General features: G+C 39.9%; 2 protein-coding genes across 3 annotated transcripts in view; one reads left to right on the top strand and one right to left on the bottom strand.

Annotated features, from left to right (window-relative positions):
- Positions 1-1,001: 1,001 nt before the first annotated feature.
- On the top strand, positions 1,002-7,211 carry lmod2b (leiomodin 2 (cardiac) b). Its single transcript, XM_067428100.1, has 3 exons — positions 1,002-1,723; positions 3,330-4,691; positions 6,563-7,211. Exons 1-3 carry the CDS (start codon positions 1,445-1,447, stop codon positions 6,587-6,589), a joined length of 1,668 nt encoding a protein of 555 aa, XP_067284201.1. The 5' UTR covers positions 1,002-1,444; the 3' UTR covers positions 6,590-7,211.
- A 1,870-nt stretch (positions 7,212-9,081) lies between these two features.
- waslb (WASP like actin nucleation promoting factor b) overlaps positions 9,082-17,765 on the bottom strand; it is a 35,012-nt gene continuing 26,328 nt past the window's right edge. For both annotated transcript variants that reach the window (XM_067427971.1, XM_067427972.1), the window contains 3 exons: positions 14,001-14,518; positions 11,944-12,052; positions 9,082-10,171 (listed from right to left, as the gene is read on the bottom strand). In XM_067427971.1, coding sequence (XP_067284072.1) covers positions 10,110-10,171; positions 11,944-12,052; positions 14,001-14,518 — 689 coding nt within the window. In that variant the 3' untranslated portion in view covers positions 9,082-10,109. The remainder of the gene's footprint in view (positions 10,172-11,943; positions 12,053-14,000; positions 14,519-17,765) is intronic.

Raw genomic sequence — 17,765 nt, 5'->3', positions numbered from 1 at the left:
ATAATTTTAATCCTGATTATGACATCAAAAGCGGGACAAAACTAGTAAAAGGCTAAAAGAGAAGAGGATTTTTTTAAATCCTCACAATGGTCCATGCCAGGCTGATAACAGTTCTTGGGATAATCTGCCCCTCACTATATTAGCCTGTGACGTGTTACTTCGGCTTCATGTGGTATTTTTGGCACGTATGAAAAAACGAAAAACACTGAAGAGTATTCTGGGTAGTCCAATTCTCTTTATGTCAACAACAATAAATTATACCTTTTAACCCCTTTTAATAATGTAACCCCTTTTGAGAATAGACATAAAATGCACTATCCAAACTTAAATGCTTGTAAATCAAGAATGCTTTGGAATATAGACCTAAGGTTGGTCTGGTTTAAAAATAGACACTCAAACACTTCAAAGAATGAAAGTTTGAAAACGTCATGGAAGTTTCTGTAAATAAAACGTACTGTACTAAATATTTTTTTATTTAATATAAAATATATATTTTACAAAATCTTTACCATAAAATGACTATAAAATCAAAGCCATATGTCTAACCAAGTTGTATACCAAATTTTAAGTTATCACCACAAAAATGTAAGTACCCATGAGATTTTGTTTTGGCGCTGAACCAAAAATAGCCACCAGGTGTCACACAAAATCATACATTTCTGTCCAAATATCACTTCACAAAATATGGCACCTTGAGACTCTTTCGGTCGATATGTGTTTAGTCAAGATTAGAAAAGTTTTAGATGATTAAGTAATTTTATAATATGAAATCTGACACCACGCATTAGGGGAGGAGTCCACTAAAATAATGATTTCTCATGTAAAGGCACAATATGAATGGTTTTTTGGATTAAAGTATCCCAAAACCACCAGAACAATGTTATATATTTTGTTGACTTGTGCACTTGCATTTCCCCAATGTTTCCAAGAATGTTTAAATCCAGAGAAATAAGCGATTTTAACCAGGACACGGACCAGAAACGGAAGCGCTCCGTGTCATCAAGACACGCCTTTGTTTTGAATGAGCAACATCTAGTGGCGGAAAGTTACATATTGTGCCTTTAAATAGTTCTAATTCAAGTATGCTGCTAAAACGAGTTGCTATTATAAGGACATTACCCTTTCTCTCTAAGCCGCCATCTTAGAGTCGATCTGCTTATTTTGGACATGAACAATGCAGTCAGCATTTACTGACAGGCCTCGCTGTGGCCATGTCATGAGCTCACATGCTTTTTGCAGCTCTGTCTGATTGACTCCCAAAAAAGCAACATCATCATGGGCAGGGGCTTTGTATCGCGTCTCTCTGATCCTGCTCTTAAGACCCCTCCAGCTGCCCACCACAGCAGATGAGCTCTCACTCTCACAACACCACTCAGAAGATCTGATGTACCAATACTGAGACAAAACCAGGACTTCCAGACTTTGAGCAGACTACCAAGAGGCCATGAGTACATTTGGCTACCGACGGGAACTGAGTAAGTACGAGGATTTGGATGAAGACGAGCTGTTGGCCTCGTTGACTGCCGAGGAGCTCCAGGAGCTAGAGAAGGAGTTGGCGGATATCGACCCAGACGACAATCTTCCCATCGGACTGCGACAGAGAGATCAGACGGCTAAGACTCCCACGGGAACATTCAGCAGGGAATCTCTGATGAAATACTGGGAAAATGAGACACGAAAACTGTTAGAGGAGGAGAGGATCGGCTCCACAAGCCCTAGACAGGTCAGTGATACACAACCTCTACACTAACCAGGGGTTTTAACACATTTGTAAATTATGTATCTTACATTTAATACCTTAGAAGTAATATGCACCCTTACGGTAGTAATATGTACTTATTTACTTAGTTATATTAATGTAATATTAAAAGGGTAGTTCACCCAAAAATGAAAATTCTGTCATCATTTACTCTCCCTCATGTTGTTCCAAACCTGTATGAGTTTCTTTCTTCTGCTCAACACAAAAGAAGATATTTGGAAGAATGTTTGTAACAAAGCAGATAGAGCAACCATTGACTACCATAGTATTTTTTCCCTACTATGGTAGTGAATGGTTGTTCTATCTGCTTCGTTACAAACATTCTTCCAAATATCTTTTTTTTTTTTGTTGAGCAGAAGAAAGAAACTCATACAGGTTTGGAACAACTTAAGGCTGAGTAAATAACGACAGAATTTTCATTTTTGGGTGAACTACCCCTTTAATACCTACACTCTAAAAAATGCTGGGTTAAAAACAACCCAAGTTGGGTTGAAAATGCACCGACCCAACAATTGAGTTGTTTTAACCCAATGGTTGAGTTGTTTTAACCCAGTGGTTGAGTTAAATGTTGCTTAAGACAACCCAATTGCTGGGTAAGAACAAGTCAACCACTGGGTTAAAACAACCCAATTGTTGGGTCGGTGCATTTTCAACCCAACTTGGGTTGTTTTTAACCCAGCATTTTTTAGAGTGTAGTAATATTGTGGTACTTCTATAGAACCCTAACCGTGCACAAAGTGACAAGTCTAACCCATGTATCCCTAAGTTTTGGATTTTTTTCCCCAAGAGTTCTGGGTTAAAGCTTGACGATGCTATATTTTAGGATTTTGATTGTTGAATAGCAGTCAAATTAATACATTTGGTAAAATATCCAAATAATGTACATGCCTTTACAATGCAGGAAAATTAATGATTTGAAAGGTGAAGGTCAGGGACTAAAATTAACTTTTCAGTTAAGAGCAGAGTTCATTTTTCTTACACTAACACTAAAAACACAGACAGCAGTAGAAATATTAGGCTGCTGTCCCTTCAAGAGGGAACGCACGGATCCAACACACTGATCCAATCCAATATGTTGTCTTTCTCGACTGTTTACATTCACTTAAGACTGTTTACTAGGATACTTAGTGAGACAGGTTTTTTTTAAACATAATTTTCGTCCATACAAGCGAAAGATGACGTGAATGAGAACTAATTTTAGTATTCGCTCACTGTCTTTGTGCTTGCACTGTGAATGTTTAAACTTTCCACACAGTGTGTGAGTAATGAATTGAGCTTCCTTTTGCTGCTTCTTGCACTTGAATATTTAAATAGCCAATTCTTAAAATGTTATGACAATACTGGCTCGTTAACTGTCCCGAGCGTTGTTCACGTTTACATTGCATTGTTAGAATTCATAAAAGTATAACCGGCCAACTGGCGATTGACACTTTCACATACTCGCCAACACAGATTTTATACTTACATTTGGCGGTTAGTGCCAAATCTTAGGGCTGGTGAAGCAACTCTCATAATACTACCAGGACCAATAGCATCAATTGATTTCTAACAATGACTTTATCAATTCCAGAAAGATGATGATGCCAGAGAAGAGGAAGAATGCACAACTGAGAGTGACACTGAAGAATCTGGCGATGAAAAAGACGAGGCTGAAGAAAACGAGAAAGACACACAGAAATATCAGGACGTTGAAGAAGACCAAGAAGAGGAACAGGAAGAAGAGGAAAGTGAACCGGTGACCGAAGAGGAGGAGGAGGAGGTAGAAGAAGAAGAGGAGGGAGAAGAAAATGAAGACAAAACGGCACAGTCAATAGGTTGTCCTGCTCAACCTCAGCAGAGCTGGTCTTCCAATAGTCAGTCCAATCACACAATGCCAGAGCCTGAAAGACGACACTCTCCACTAATGGGCGAACCAAAGGTCCAAGTTCAGGAGCCCAGTCGCGTGTCAGGAAACCCCACTGTGGTGGACGAGGTTCTGGAAAAGATCCTCAACCATGACCCAGATACCAGCGAAGTCAACCTCAACAACATTGACAATATCTCCCAAGACACTCTTATCCGATTTGCAGAGGCCTTACGGTCTAACACACACGTACGCTTTTTTAGTCTTGCCAACACACACGCAGACGACCAGGTAGCTTTCGCCATTGCCAAAATGCTGAGAGAAAACGACAACATCACAAACCTCAACATTGAGTCCAACTTTATCACAGGGAGGGGTATCCTGGCACTGGTGCAAGCCCTCAGCCGAAACAGAACTCTAACGGAAATGCGATTTCACAACCAACGGCACATTTGTGGAGGTCAGGTGGAAATGGAGATTGTGAAGTTACTGAGGGAGAACACCACACTGTTAAAGCTGGGGTACCAGTTCGACCTTCCAGGCCCGCGTATAAGCATGACGACCATTCTCACCCGCAACCAAGACCTCCAACGACAGAAGAGGATGCAGGAGATAAGTCAAGGAGGTGCGGCGACACCTACAAACCCAAGAACGGTCGCCCTTCAGAAGAGCACGACCAATTCTTCTCCTTACGGCTCCCCTCGGAGTTCACCATGGTCATCTCCAAAGCTACCACACATTGACATGGCAAAGAAGAGCACAACTCCTGCTGCTCCACCACCACCTCCTCCACCACCACCTCCTCCACCCAAAGAAAAGAAATCTCCCTCCAGAATGATCGCAGAGGTCATCAAACGGCAAGAGGAGACCTCCAAGAAACAGCAGCATGGGCCCTCCAAATCCAGGTCCAAAAAGGGCAAAAAGGGCGCTGCGAAGCAATCGGAGACTAACAGCATATTAAAGGAACTGAAGAATGCGCTGAGACCCATCAATGACAGAGAAAACTCCAGACCGTCCACGCCTCAGCGCTGCTCTCATGATCAACTCATGGACGCCATCAGAGGCAGTAGCATCAAAAATCTCAGAAAGGCGAGTATCTCCCTAAACCGAGTGAGCTTTCTGAAAAATTGGTTGTCAAATGCCTGATTTGTAATTCTCCAGTAGCGTTGGAATTCGTACTCATCATCAGTGAACATTTAAGCCCCGCCTTCTTTGATCTGATTGGCTATCTCGATCATTTAGACATGTATGAGTGTCGTTAGGCCGCTGTTCACACTTTTTTTGCTGTTCAAAAACTAGTCACGTTGGAAATACTCATTTTCATTGAACATTTAAGCTCCGCCTTCTTTGATTTGATTGGCTATCTCAATCATTTAGACATTGGGGAGCATGGAGGCAGTCCAGCCTAAAAATGTAACTTTGTAAAACAATTAGTCATCCTAACAAAAACAGATCAGCTTGTAATAGAGTGCAGCAGAACAACATAAAGAATATTAAATATTGGGGTGGGGAAAATTTGGCCATTTCTAATGATTTGGCAGGACTTGTGTCCCTCTTAAGCCCCTTTCACACTGCACGTCGGACCCGCAATATTCCCGGAGCATTGCCGGGTCGCCTTCTGTGTGAAAGCAACCACGTCCCGGGATTGATTACCGAACTCGACCCGGGTCGGGGACCTAGTAACATTGCGGGATTCGACCCGGGACGAGCGCTGTGTGAACAAAAGCTGAAACTAATGCCGCAACGTGGTTATCGTGCGACTCCTAGAGATTGTTTTTTCAATAATACAACCCTGCAGTGCTAGAAGAGCTCGTCGGTGTTTTAAACGCAGAGAGTGTTCGTATACAAAAGAAACTAAAATTAAACAAGCAGAAATGAGCGCAAACTGGACTCAAGTCGAGACCACGGAGCTCCTTACTATCTGCGCTGAAGCTGAGATCGCTCGCCGTTATACGTCACATCCGGATGTCACGTGTCAACTCGACCCGGGACCGTTATGGGTTGCGTGTGAAAGCGCACATATTACGGTATTTCGCTGGCAGTGTGAATGGACCAAATCTAGCGGCCCGGGAACAAATGCCGGGTCGCATTATCCGTGTATTTGCCGGAATCGCAGTGTGAAAGGGGCTTTTGTGTCTATGTTGGTTACAGCCCTGACCATGAAAGAAGAATAGATGTGGTGAATTTCTCAAAACTCAGCCCTGGCTTCTGCTCATGTGGCAGTGGAAAATGCAGTGTTATCCTCTGATAAGGCCTCCTGACCCCACACTTAATGCTGCTATGAATAGAAACCGTTTTGCCCGTCTCGATAAGGCAGATGCCGTGGCACTGTGGACAATGAAAACTGTTTGAGTTGACAGTTATAATATTATACAAGTAAACAAAAAATAGACTGCATGTCTTGGTTTCATTATTCATTGCATATAAATAAGGTCATGGTCAGTGTTGGGTGTAATTAGTTACTGTAATTGAATTACTTTTCCCTTGAAAAATTAAAGTAAGGGATTACTCTTATTTTTTCAGTAATTTAATTACAGTTACTTTTGATGTAACTGAACTAAATACTAATTATATATATAATACAATAGTGGAATAAACATCAACAAAGTCTTACTTTAAAATGTATGTTTTAATGTATCCTCACATTTGTAATACTTTGGTCAGTTAATAAGAGTAATTTATGTAGTTTTATATTATGTATTTGAATGAATTAAAAGAGCCGTTTCATGTAACCTTGAATTGCTTAACTCAAGGTTGATATAGAATTTAGAAAGTAATAAAAAAGCAAGTAATTAAATACATTTTGGAGAGAGTAATTAGTACAGTAATATAATTATTAAAGATGTAATTAGTAATTACTTTTTTAGAGTAACTTACTCAACACTAGTCATGGCACATCTAACTGTGTTGTGAACAAATGTAGTAAAAATGGAGGGATCTGACCTTTTAATTCTTTGCAGGTGGAGGTTCCTCAACATCTTCGGTAACCAGACCTGAAGGAAAGCAGGTTTAAAGACCTCCATCTCCAATTTAAAGACTAGAGCATCATCTGCCAATACAGACGCGGTGTGCTTTTCTCAGAATCACACCGACCCTATGCAAGGGTTTATGCGAGTTTGCGTTAAAATGTCGGCACAACAGACAAATTCTGTATTCTTGACCACAACAGGGGATGTTTAATGTTTAAAATAACAGGTTTCCTGTATTGAGAATGACCTGGATACTTGACTGTATTCATTTTTTTATTCCTATACACTGTAAAAAATTAAAACGGAAAATGTACTGGTAATTTTCTGCCAGTACAGTATTCAGTAATTTTATGGAAATTTCTGTTAACCCTTAAAACTCAAACTAATGCAATGTGAAATTTAAAATACAGGTAAAACACCTGTAAATTCCTTCATATTTATAAAAAAAATTCCTTCATATTTATAAAGCACATTGTACCCTATTTTTACGGACTTTACAGTGTATTAGTCGTGTAGTGTTTGTGCTAATGATGTGATTGTAAATGACTTTGCCTTGTTAATGATTTTTAACATGATTCATGTCTGTATAAATGTAAATATATGACTTGGTTTAAAGGATTAAAAATCATCAAATCAATTAAAATAATGTGTGTGTGTTACTAGGTAGAACTTATCAAAACAGTTGCAAAGGTCAGAAGGTTAGCCTAAGCAAACGCAGGCCAAAATGGCTGCTGGAATGGGAGAGTATTAGTTGTATGAATATCACAGTCTCTTAATCCGGACCCTGTATGTTTGTGTATTTTGGAAGAGTTCCCTTGGACTAAATCCACTCTGCAGCTGTTCACCGTGAACAGAGAAATGTTTTTAGCAGCAGCGAAGGAACGAATCTACTCCGCCACAGAAGAATCATTGAGAAGGCTTAGTTCAAACTAAAATTAAAATTCTGTCATTAAAGGGTTAGTTCACCCAAAAATGAAATTGATGTCACTAATCACTAACCATAATGTCATTCCACACCCGTAAGACCTCCGTTCATCTTCACACACAGTTTAAGATATTTTATATTTAGTCCGAAAGTGTGAGCAAGTGTATGCACACTATACTGTCCATGTCCAGAAAGGGAATAAAAACATCATCACAGTAGTCCATATGAGACATCAGTGGGTTAATTAGAGTCTCTTATTACACAGAGAATCATGAATCAATTCGCTGATTCATAAGCGTTTGAATCTTTATTTGAGGATTGAAAACAAACCCGGAAGAGAAGACAATGCTGAATAAAGTCGTAGTTTTTGTTATTTTTGGACCCAAATGTATTTTGGATGCTTCAAGAGACTCTAATTAACCCACTGATGTCTCATATGGACTACTGTGATGATGTTTTTATTCCCTTTCTGGACATGGACAGTATAGTGTGCATACACTTGCATACGCTCTCGGACTAAATATAAAATATCTTAAACTGTGTGTGAAGATGAACGGAGGTCTTACAGGTGAGGAACGACATTAGGGAGAGGAGTTAATTTCACTTTTGGGTGAACTAAACCTTTAATTACTCAGCCTGATGTCGTTCCACGCCCCTAAGACGTTCGTTCATATTCAGAACACAAATGAAGATCTTTTTAAATGAAATCTGAGATTTCTGTCCCTCCATTGACAGCTACGCAACTACTACTGATGCTTCAAAAAGTTCATTGAGATTATAAGGCTAACCCACATGACAGAGCGGTTCAGTCCAAATTTTCTGAAGATACTCGATCACTTTATATGATGAACAGATTGAATTTAGTCACATATAAACATTTATCAACTCACACATTAGTAGTGAGAACCAATGAGATTCATTCTGGTGTTACGCAGCACATTTGAGCTTCAGTTTATGTTCTTTTAAACATGAATAAAAGCCTTAATTCAATCAGCTCATCATATAAACCAATCGTGTCTCTTCAGAAAATTTGGACTAAACCACTCAATTTATATGAACTAAATCACCATCTAACATTATTTCCATACATCACAGCATGCGATAGACATTTAATGACACGAGACCACAAACAAATATTAAAAGCTGTTGAACAGGTTATAAAAGGAAGAACAGAAACTAAAACACTTCCTTAAATCGTTTCATTCCAATTCTAGTCAGCATTAAATAATTTGCAGGTAAACTTACCGGAACTGACATCAAAATCCTCTGGGGGAAAAAACACACATGGCAATGATCCATCCCATTATGAGCTAAAACAATATCATTTGCGTAGGACTGAAGTCTTTCGGTTGATTTGGATGCTTAATGTCTGCCAAATAACTTTAGCGCTCTAAAAAAAGAACAAAACAAAAGGTCATATGCAATCATCTGGCTAAACCCCAGAAATACCAATAAGGCAGTGGGTTAAAAAAAATACATCAAAATGTTCAAGTACTTTGTGATTTTTAAATTCACTTGGAAACTGGATGTTAGTCACGTTTACTGTAAAAGTGAAATGAATAAAAACCACCAAAATACACAAAGGTTCTGTAAATATTAACATTTATTTGAGTGTACAATTTTAATAATTCTTTTTCAACCTCATTTCAAAGGTTTCAAGTCTCGATGCAAAGCAACCCTGGTTCAACGAAGGATAAAAACTGGAAAAGATATTTTAACTGCTCTTTAATATGCTGTTAAAAACAGCATAACTCTATGATACGAGCCACTGAGAGCCAGTTTGAGTTAATACAGCGTCACAGTGTGTTATTAGTGAAACATTGAGAACGTACGAACCGTCCATTTCAGATGCGTTCGATTTTTTAAAAAATGGCACACATTAAATTCTAACATGAACCGTATCTGACCAACAGGGGGAAAAAAACCTAAACGCATGCCTGTGAGATTTGCCAGTAAAATGCAGACTAGCAGGATATTTTATAATAACTGTAGTGTTTCTAACATCTAATGTTAAGGAGAGTCCTGACATAGTAGCTATAGCACACGAAGTGTAAACATAACCGTCGTATTGCGCCGTATCCCCACAATTAACGTAATCGTGCAAAAATATAAACCGACTCAAACTCTGAGCAAATTTACAAATTAGCAAATGGGGCTAAATATGCTTTTTTTTGTAGTTAAGAAAATAATAGTGCTAAATTACGTTCTGAATAAGAAAAGGTACGTAAAGTATGAAAATAGTGTTCTTGCTTCACAATATCAACATTAAAGTCTCGCTCATCTTGTTCCCTAGAGTCGACGTCCCTTCGACGAATGATGAAAAAAACAAAAAAACAAAGACCCAAAAACATTCAACTCTACAAATCAAGAAACTTGATGTAAAATTGCACGCTAATCCAGGAGGGGGAAAATAAAAACTTTACAGGAGATACATGACAAACCTTTACAGATTAAATGAGGTATTGCACAGATGAATAAAAAACAAAAAAAGCATAAAGGCAACAAAAAGAAAAAATGTACAGCAAATCGGTCATCCATTTACATTACAACTTTATAAGATTTAGAAAGACAAGAGCAATGTAGTGTCTTATTTGTTTTGGGCAGCCCTGGTCATCAGTCTTCCCATTCATCATCGTCCTCGAAATCTTCTTCGTCATCATCATCATCGTCTTCATCTACAAAACCACAGATTACACGTTAAGTTTTCCAGTGTAAGACAACTAGGGTTGGGTATCGTTTGGGTTTTTACTGAACCGATACTTTTAAAACGGTACCGGTGCCTGAACCGATACTTTTAAAACGGTACCGGTGCCTGAACCGATACTTTTAAAACGGTACCGGCGCCTGAACCGTTACTTTTAAAACGGTACCGGCGCCTGAACCGATACTTTTAAAACGGTAAAGGTGCCTGAACCGATACTTTTAAAACGGTAAAGGTGCCTGAACCGATACTTTTAAAACGGTACCGGTGCCTGAACCGATACTTTTAAAACGGTACCGGTGCCTGAACCGATACTTTTAAAACGGTACCGGTGCCTGAACCGATACTTTTAAAACGGTAAAGGTGCCTGAACCGATACTTTTAAAACGGTAAAGGTGCCTGAACCGATACTTTTAAAACGGTAAAGGTGCCTGAACCGATACTTTTAAAACGGTACCGGTGCCTGAACCGATACTTTTAAAACGGTACCGGTGCCTGAACCGATACTTTTAAAACGGTACCGGTGCCTGAACCGATACTTTTAAAACGGTACCGGTGCCTGAACCGATACTTTTAAAACGGTACCGGTGCCTGAACCGATACTTTTAAAACGGTACCGGTGCCTGAACCGATACTTTTAAAACGGTACCGGCGCCTGAACCGATACTTTTAAACCGGTACCGGCGCCTGAACCGATACTTTTAAACCGGTACCGGCGCCTGAACCGATACTTTTAAAACGGTACCGGCGCCTGAACCGATACTTTGAACCGATACTTTTAAAACGGTACCGGCGCCTGAACCGATACTTTTAAAACGGTACCGGCGCCTGAACCGATACTTTTAAAACGCTACCGGCGCCTGAACCGATACTTTTAAAACGCTACCGGCGCGTGAACCGATACTTTTAAAACGCTACCGGCGCCTGAACCGATACTTTTAAAACGGTACCGGCGCCTGAACCGATACTTTTAAAACGCTACCGGTGCCTGAACCGATACTTTTAAAATGGTACCAATACTTAAAAAAAAAAAAAAGCAATAAAACTATGGTGGATGACATAAAGCCACCTGACCCAACTACAAAAGGCCTAATTTAACACTAAATAACAGCACTAATACTACTGATATTACAGCACTAATAACAGGAAACTAGTCTGTAGTCTTGGTCTGCATTATTTTGCATTAATGTGACCATATTCTCTAACTAAATATTTAGAGCGCATCGCCTTATTGTTCCATGGCGACGCGTCGTGCTTCTCACATGACAATATGTATGACAGCTCAGCTGTAGCGGTTTATGTAGTTTTTAATATTTTTTAAATTCAAAATATTCACAAACTTGTTACCTATGTCATGAGCAATCCGATATTCTGATTTTTTTAAACATGTGTAAGTGAATGCGTTGTGTTATATGTTATTTGATCTATAATGCGGGATGGGCGCTGCCATGTTAGTTTGCACCTCAGAGAATCGGATCTGTCGGATTTACAATCAATAAATTCATCCTCGTCTCACGAAATACATGAAAGTATGTGACTGTTGAACTCGGAGAAGAATAGAGTAAACTATATAGTAACTTATATAATGCGCGTCTGATATGAATAAAACACAGTCAGATTATAACTGTCAGAAAGGAGTTATTGCCACTTTTGTATAGGTACCGGCACTATATTGCCGCCGGGTTTTGGTACCCAACCCTAAAGACAATAGTGCCTGAGTGATCGTAACGGTCATAAAGCTCACACCTGAAGAGTGGATTGCTTTGCTCCGCTTCTGCATGACCTCCATCAGCGCCCCCACGATCCCAGCTGAGGGGGCGGCAGCGGGCGAAGCCGATTCGTTAGTGTCCGGTACCTGAAAAAGTCACATGATCAGAATGTTTTTGTCCAACCAGAATGTCATGCAGTTCTGGAGCCTATTGCACAAAACTAAGATAAGTGATTAAGATGGGATATCTTGGTGATCTTGTCATCTGTATGCAATATTTAGTACACCTTTGTCATGTAAACGTACCCTGAAGGCACACTCACACCAATAATGATAACGGTAACGAAAGATAACTGTATATTAGCGGATAAAATGAGCCAGGATCACCAAGATATCCCGGCTTAATCCCTTATCCTAGTTTGATAGACTGGTGTCTGTACACACTTAAATAGTTAAAAACATTGTTGTTGATTAAAGCTGAAAAACTATGATGAAAACGTGTTGTGTTTGGGGTTGCGCCGCCAGATATACAGCAAAAGGTGTAGGATTTTAGGGATTTCCTTTAGAAATAAGTAAATAAGGTTAAAGCGAGTGGACGTCGTCAAAACTGTCCATCCACAAAATCATAGCAGAGCAACATCTTCAGCTGGGGAAAATCGAGACTAATATTAGTCAACTTAAGGTCTCTTTTGAAGATCAAACCTCGCTTTTGCAGCGACTGCCTAAAAGCACAAGGAAGAGACCGAACTTCTAGTGTCAGGTGGGCTACTGATCGAATTTAAATGGAGGAAATAGGAAAAGCAAAACTTAGTTATAGGCTGACGGATGATTGATGCGTGTACCACATAGATTTCATCATCACTGCGAGTTTAGTTTGAGTTAATGCCTAACGTTAGCGGAGTAGCGCTAGTCTACATCACGCTATCCTTTTCACCATTTAAGCCCCACTGAAGTGCCTTGAAACGCGCCGCATTATTCAATGTGTTGGATGTGATTTCCCCTGAAACGGCTCCAGCTGTTAGCAGCTCCTCCCCTACTTTTGAAACAGCCAATAGCGTTTCATTAATATACAGTTTGACTAGAGCACAAAAGCGGACCTTCTCTGTTTGGTAAAGTCAGTTTCCTCTAACACTGTTTATCATCATAATCTCCTCCATATCGCTCTGAAATGTAGCATTCTGTGCAGAATTCAAACGGGTCGATATGTTTGTTGTTTGAGCCGACTCACACATATGATCCGCGCTGCGCTCTCGTGTCTGTAGTCTAAATTTAGACCAGAGCCGTTGGGGTGTGTGTGTGTGTGTGAAACTAACGTGAAAACAGACTTTATTCGCCTCAAATGAAAGCATATTTACACTGAATCGTGTCCTATCACATATTTAGTGTGCTATGTGCCTTATGTAGAAATGAGTAAATGTGTGTTAACTGACTGATTTCAGCTTCAGCAGTGTAAGGGGGCGGGCTTTAGATTCTAGAGTGCATTCTGATTGGACAGAAGATTTGACGAGAAAGTGAAGTCTGCGATGATGTCACCAAAATCTGAGATTCGTTTTAAAGGAAGTGGGAGACTGTAAATTTTGAATGCTTATATCTCCTAAATGCTAATTTTGTCATAGTTTTGGAACACACCAGCTTATTCATAACTTTAAGGCTTACACAGTCATACTAAAAGCTAAAAAACTTTATTTTGATTTCAGTGGGCCTTTAAAAGCTCACGTCTGTGCCGTCTGATCCGAGCAACAGAAAACGATCATAGCCTTTTGAGTTAGGCTATCGTAGATGGTCTACTCCCCTGTTATCTAACATATTGTAAGTCCAACAGCAACAGTCACTAAAATAACTACTCAATGAGGCTCGTTTAAAAATGATGGTAGTAGACTAGCGCTTCATCTACTAGACCAAAGTTAGTTATTTTCGTGTATTGCCATCTCCTGAATTTGTTAATCAGTCGCTCAATCATCATGTTAACTATGTCTGATTTCAGCTTTTGCCACCCGGAAGAACGTCCATTACTGTTGTGACATCAATGGTGAATTTTTGTATAGACTTAAAACATTGGTGTCTTTTCTCATTGGTTCTTTGCCGCTCTACTCACATTTTTAAGTTGAATGCCATGTCGTATTTGGTCTAAGAGTGCACCGCGGCCTCCGCTGGACACGGCCGGCTTGCTGTTCGGGTCCACCTTCTTCAGCTGCGCCCCTTCTCGAATTTGGTCCAGGAGAGCAGATTTACCCCCGGGCATATCCCCAGAATTTACTTCCGTTAGTGGAGGAGGCGCGGGAGGAGGCGGCCCCGGAGGAGGCGGCGGTGGGGGTGGAGCACCGCCCATTGAGGATGGAGGAGGAGGCGGAGGGGCCGGTGGAGACAGGGAGGCAGGTTGGGGTGCTGGAGGCGGGGGTGGAGCTGCCCCGTGCCCTCTGCTGGGGGGAGGAGGGGGTGCGCCCATACCCGGTCGGATGGGTGGAGGTGGAGGGGGGGCGGTGGCTGGCGCTCTGGATGGAGGGGGTGGAGGCGGCGCTCCTCTGCCTCTAGAGGGGGGTGGGGGAGGAGGGCCAGAGAGGTGGGGGGGTGGAGGCGGTGGCATTCCTCCTCTGGATGGTGGAGGTGGAGGTGCTGGAGAAATACATTACGGTAAATGTTAACATGCCAGAGCAACAAAGTCACACGGTATAGACATCTGTATATCTGACGGCGCAAACCAACACAAAACGTTTTCGGCATAGTTAACTTTAGTTAACATAAAGTCAACTTTAATCAACAACAATGTTCTGAACTATGTAACTGTTAACAGTAGCCGGCTGGATATCTTCAGTTTGTCAGTAGAAGCCGCCCGCGTAATGTAAATAATCTGTTTTCTATATGAGTATATAATAAAGTATAATGTATATCCTGTGATCAAAGCTGAATTTATCATCATTACTCCAGTGTCACATGATCCTTCACTAATCACTCATATATGAGGATTTAATGCTTAAGAAATATGATTATTAGTGTTGAAAACAATTTAATATTACTGCTTAATATTGTTTCATAAGTTCAAAAGAAACATTTATCTGAAATAGTGACAGTAAAGATATTATAATGGATTGATTTCTGTCACTGAATTTAGTGTATCCTTGCTAAATAAAAGTATTAATTTCTTTATAATATTTTGCTCATCCGATATCCTTGTCCAACGACTTGCTAATGCAGGCAAACACATTAAAGCCAAACCCAGTGTAGAAATATCACTCCAGGGTTATTAAAATGGGAAAAGCAGCTGAAGCATCATTCCCGAAGGATGCAGTGTGCTCATCCCGGCTCACAGCTCAACTTATTTCGGTAACCCAGTACATACAATAATGCTGACTCTGACAAATAAGTTGGACTAGAGAGCTTTCAGCTGTAAGACAGACAGACACACACACACACACACACGAGCTGGAGTCTTATTTCAGCCCGTTTCCTGAACCAACAGGGCTCGATGCAGATCTGGGAATTTAGAGTAGGGGTGTGCGATATTGATTTAAAAAATACAAATAAAAAAATGTCTGGGATTGGGACTAGTATTATCTGGGGACCTCTGGTGATTTGTAATAATTGCAGAGGTTGTCTGTGATCTTTATCCCATGCGAATCGGCCATGTCTGTAATTTGTAAAGTAAAACTTCCTCCACAAATGACCGACCATATTTCGCCGAACACCGAGGTCCTGTGACAGTAGTCCTGTGCGAATCGACATCTGTGATTTGGCAAAGATTAGGCAGATCGTAAATAATTTTAAGGTCTTTTTTTTCCTGTAAGCATTTCTATTTTTATCCTTCATGAAGAATGGAGGCTGCATTCATAATGCGCACCGTCATTATACTTTCTTTTTTTGTTGTTGTATTTTAGTGTTTCTTATTTTTGAACAAGAATACAGTACATTTTGCGATACAAGAAAGAAACCTTATTACCAAACTTATTATCAATTTGGGAGTAAACTGATTGAATGGGGTGTTTAATATTAATATCAATACTATTCTTAATGAAAAATAGAACAGAACAGTAAAATGACAAGCTTGTTTAAATGGGCGCTTTTACATTTAGCATTGAAATTGAATCTCCCCCCGTGTGTCAGCCGCGTGTCAGCCGCAAGTCAGCTTCTCACTCATGACAAATGAAATCTGAGTCCTGCTGCCGGTCTGTGCTCAGTTCATGGTGTCTGTTATCTAACTGAACGAAATTATGTTTATTTATTACTATAAAATAATCAAAACGATATCAATGCCTGTTTATGATTTCATTCAGCTATATCGATTACGAAGTCTTGACATCATATCCGGGAGAAGTCAGTAAATTCCAGTAAAATCACAGGCTTTGCTTATCCCGTGCGAATGCGCCACGCAAAACTCAGATGTGCGGGAGTCATTTCTAAATCACAGAGGTCCCCAGATAATACTAACCCCGTGCGAATAGTGCTTTAGACGATCTTTTGTTGAGTGTGTTTATTGTGTTCCTTGACAGCTAATTTCTTAAGCTTTTGATATTCTTCATATTCTGTGTGGTGCTCAGTTCACAGCAGTGACACACAACAAATTTTTTTTTTAACTTATGGAAAAGATGATGACTTTTTACAGGCATTTTTACCTTTTTAGAGACATTTTTCTGAACTAATTAAATGTATGCATCATCTCGTGTCAAACTCTTACATTTAATAAATATAGCTGCAAGCAGAAATTATTGGACTCAGCACAACAAGGAATCAAGAAAAGACAATAGAGACCATTTTAAGCAAAAATGTTGAAAACCAATAAATACATTGAGTTGTATAGAGCCAATCTCATGTTTTGTGTAATTATAAACAGTCCCACCGCTTTGTGTGTGTGTCCTCCTCAGAGTGCCCCCAGTCACTCGATACGCCTCCAGCCGCTCGGTTTTTCCAGAAAGACTCGGTACAGCCCATATTTCTTTTATAAATATAATAAAACTAAAGACTTTTCGGAGATATGAAGGATGCAATACTACTCTATAGGTACTCAAGATTGACATGAGATTGACTGAGTGTTTCACCCCACCTTTAAGCTCATGTATTCAGTCATTATTCAATGGTATACTAAATATCCATGTGAAAAATTACTTCTCACTGTTCTCAGGTCAAATGTTTGTATGCAATTAAAATGCGATTAATTTCGATTAATTAATTACAAAGCCTTTTAATCGAGTCCCGGCCCTATTATAAATGCATCATGTAGTGTATGCCTGCGCTCTAGTTGTGTTTTTGTAAAGTGACGGACACACTTGATTATGTCAGATCTCACATCGTTAAAAACAGCAATCACGATATTATCCTAGACGATATATAAATCGCACACCCTCTAGTTTTGTTGTGTCTTAAGTTCTTGACTCCAACTCTGGATCTAGAGGAACTAAAAGTATTTTCTAGATACACACACACACACACACACATACACCTTCAGACCACACAAGTCTTGCTGTAACATTAGTTTGGATGCAAGCCTTCTGATTGGGCCATCGCAAAAAACTGGTTCTCTTTTTATCACTGCAGACTTGTACAAAAGGCAAAATAACCTTTAGGTGGTCCTAAAGGATGAATTAGAGCCCTGCACGGGCCTCAAATCTAAGCCCTAGCCCGGCCCTAGCCCGAGACGCTGAGGCCCTAGCCCGGCCCGTGTCCGACAGCTTATCAAAATTCTCGGCCCGAGTCCGACTGGAGCCCGTTTTTTTTTTTTTTTTACATTGTAGCAGCCATTAAAATAGTTCTGTTTTGTTTTTAATGTCAAAGTAGTTATTTTTCGTTTCGTTTCTTTATTACGTTAATTTAGAAAAATGTTTAGAGCATTTTTTTGTTTGTTAAATTAAAGTTTTAATTTTTTTAAGTG

Source organism: Pseudorasbora parva, chromosome 20 (genome assembly GCF_024679245.1).
Source record: "Pseudorasbora parva isolate DD20220531a chromosome 20, ASM2467924v1, whole genome shotgun sequence".
NCBI lineage: Eukaryota > Metazoa > Chordata > Actinopteri > Cypriniformes > Gobionidae > Pseudorasbora > Pseudorasbora parva.
Note: the sequence above shows the minus strand (reverse complement) of the source record. Positions and strands in the feature narration are given on the sequence as shown.

Bases quoted from the DNA above. Each gene is read 5' to 3' on its own strand.
- lmod2b (XM_067428100.1), top strand. From the start codon at position 1,445: ATGAGTACATTTGGCTACCGACGGGAACTGAGTAAGTACGAGGATTTG. The intron at 1,724-3,329 runs GTCAGTGATACA...TATCAATTCCAG, and splicing joins GCTCCACAAGCCCTAGACAG to AAAGATGATGATGCCAGAGA. The intron at 4,692-6,562 runs GCGAGTATCTCC...AATTCTTTGCAG, and splicing joins GCATCAAAAATCTCAGAAAG to GTGGAGGTTCCTCAACATCT.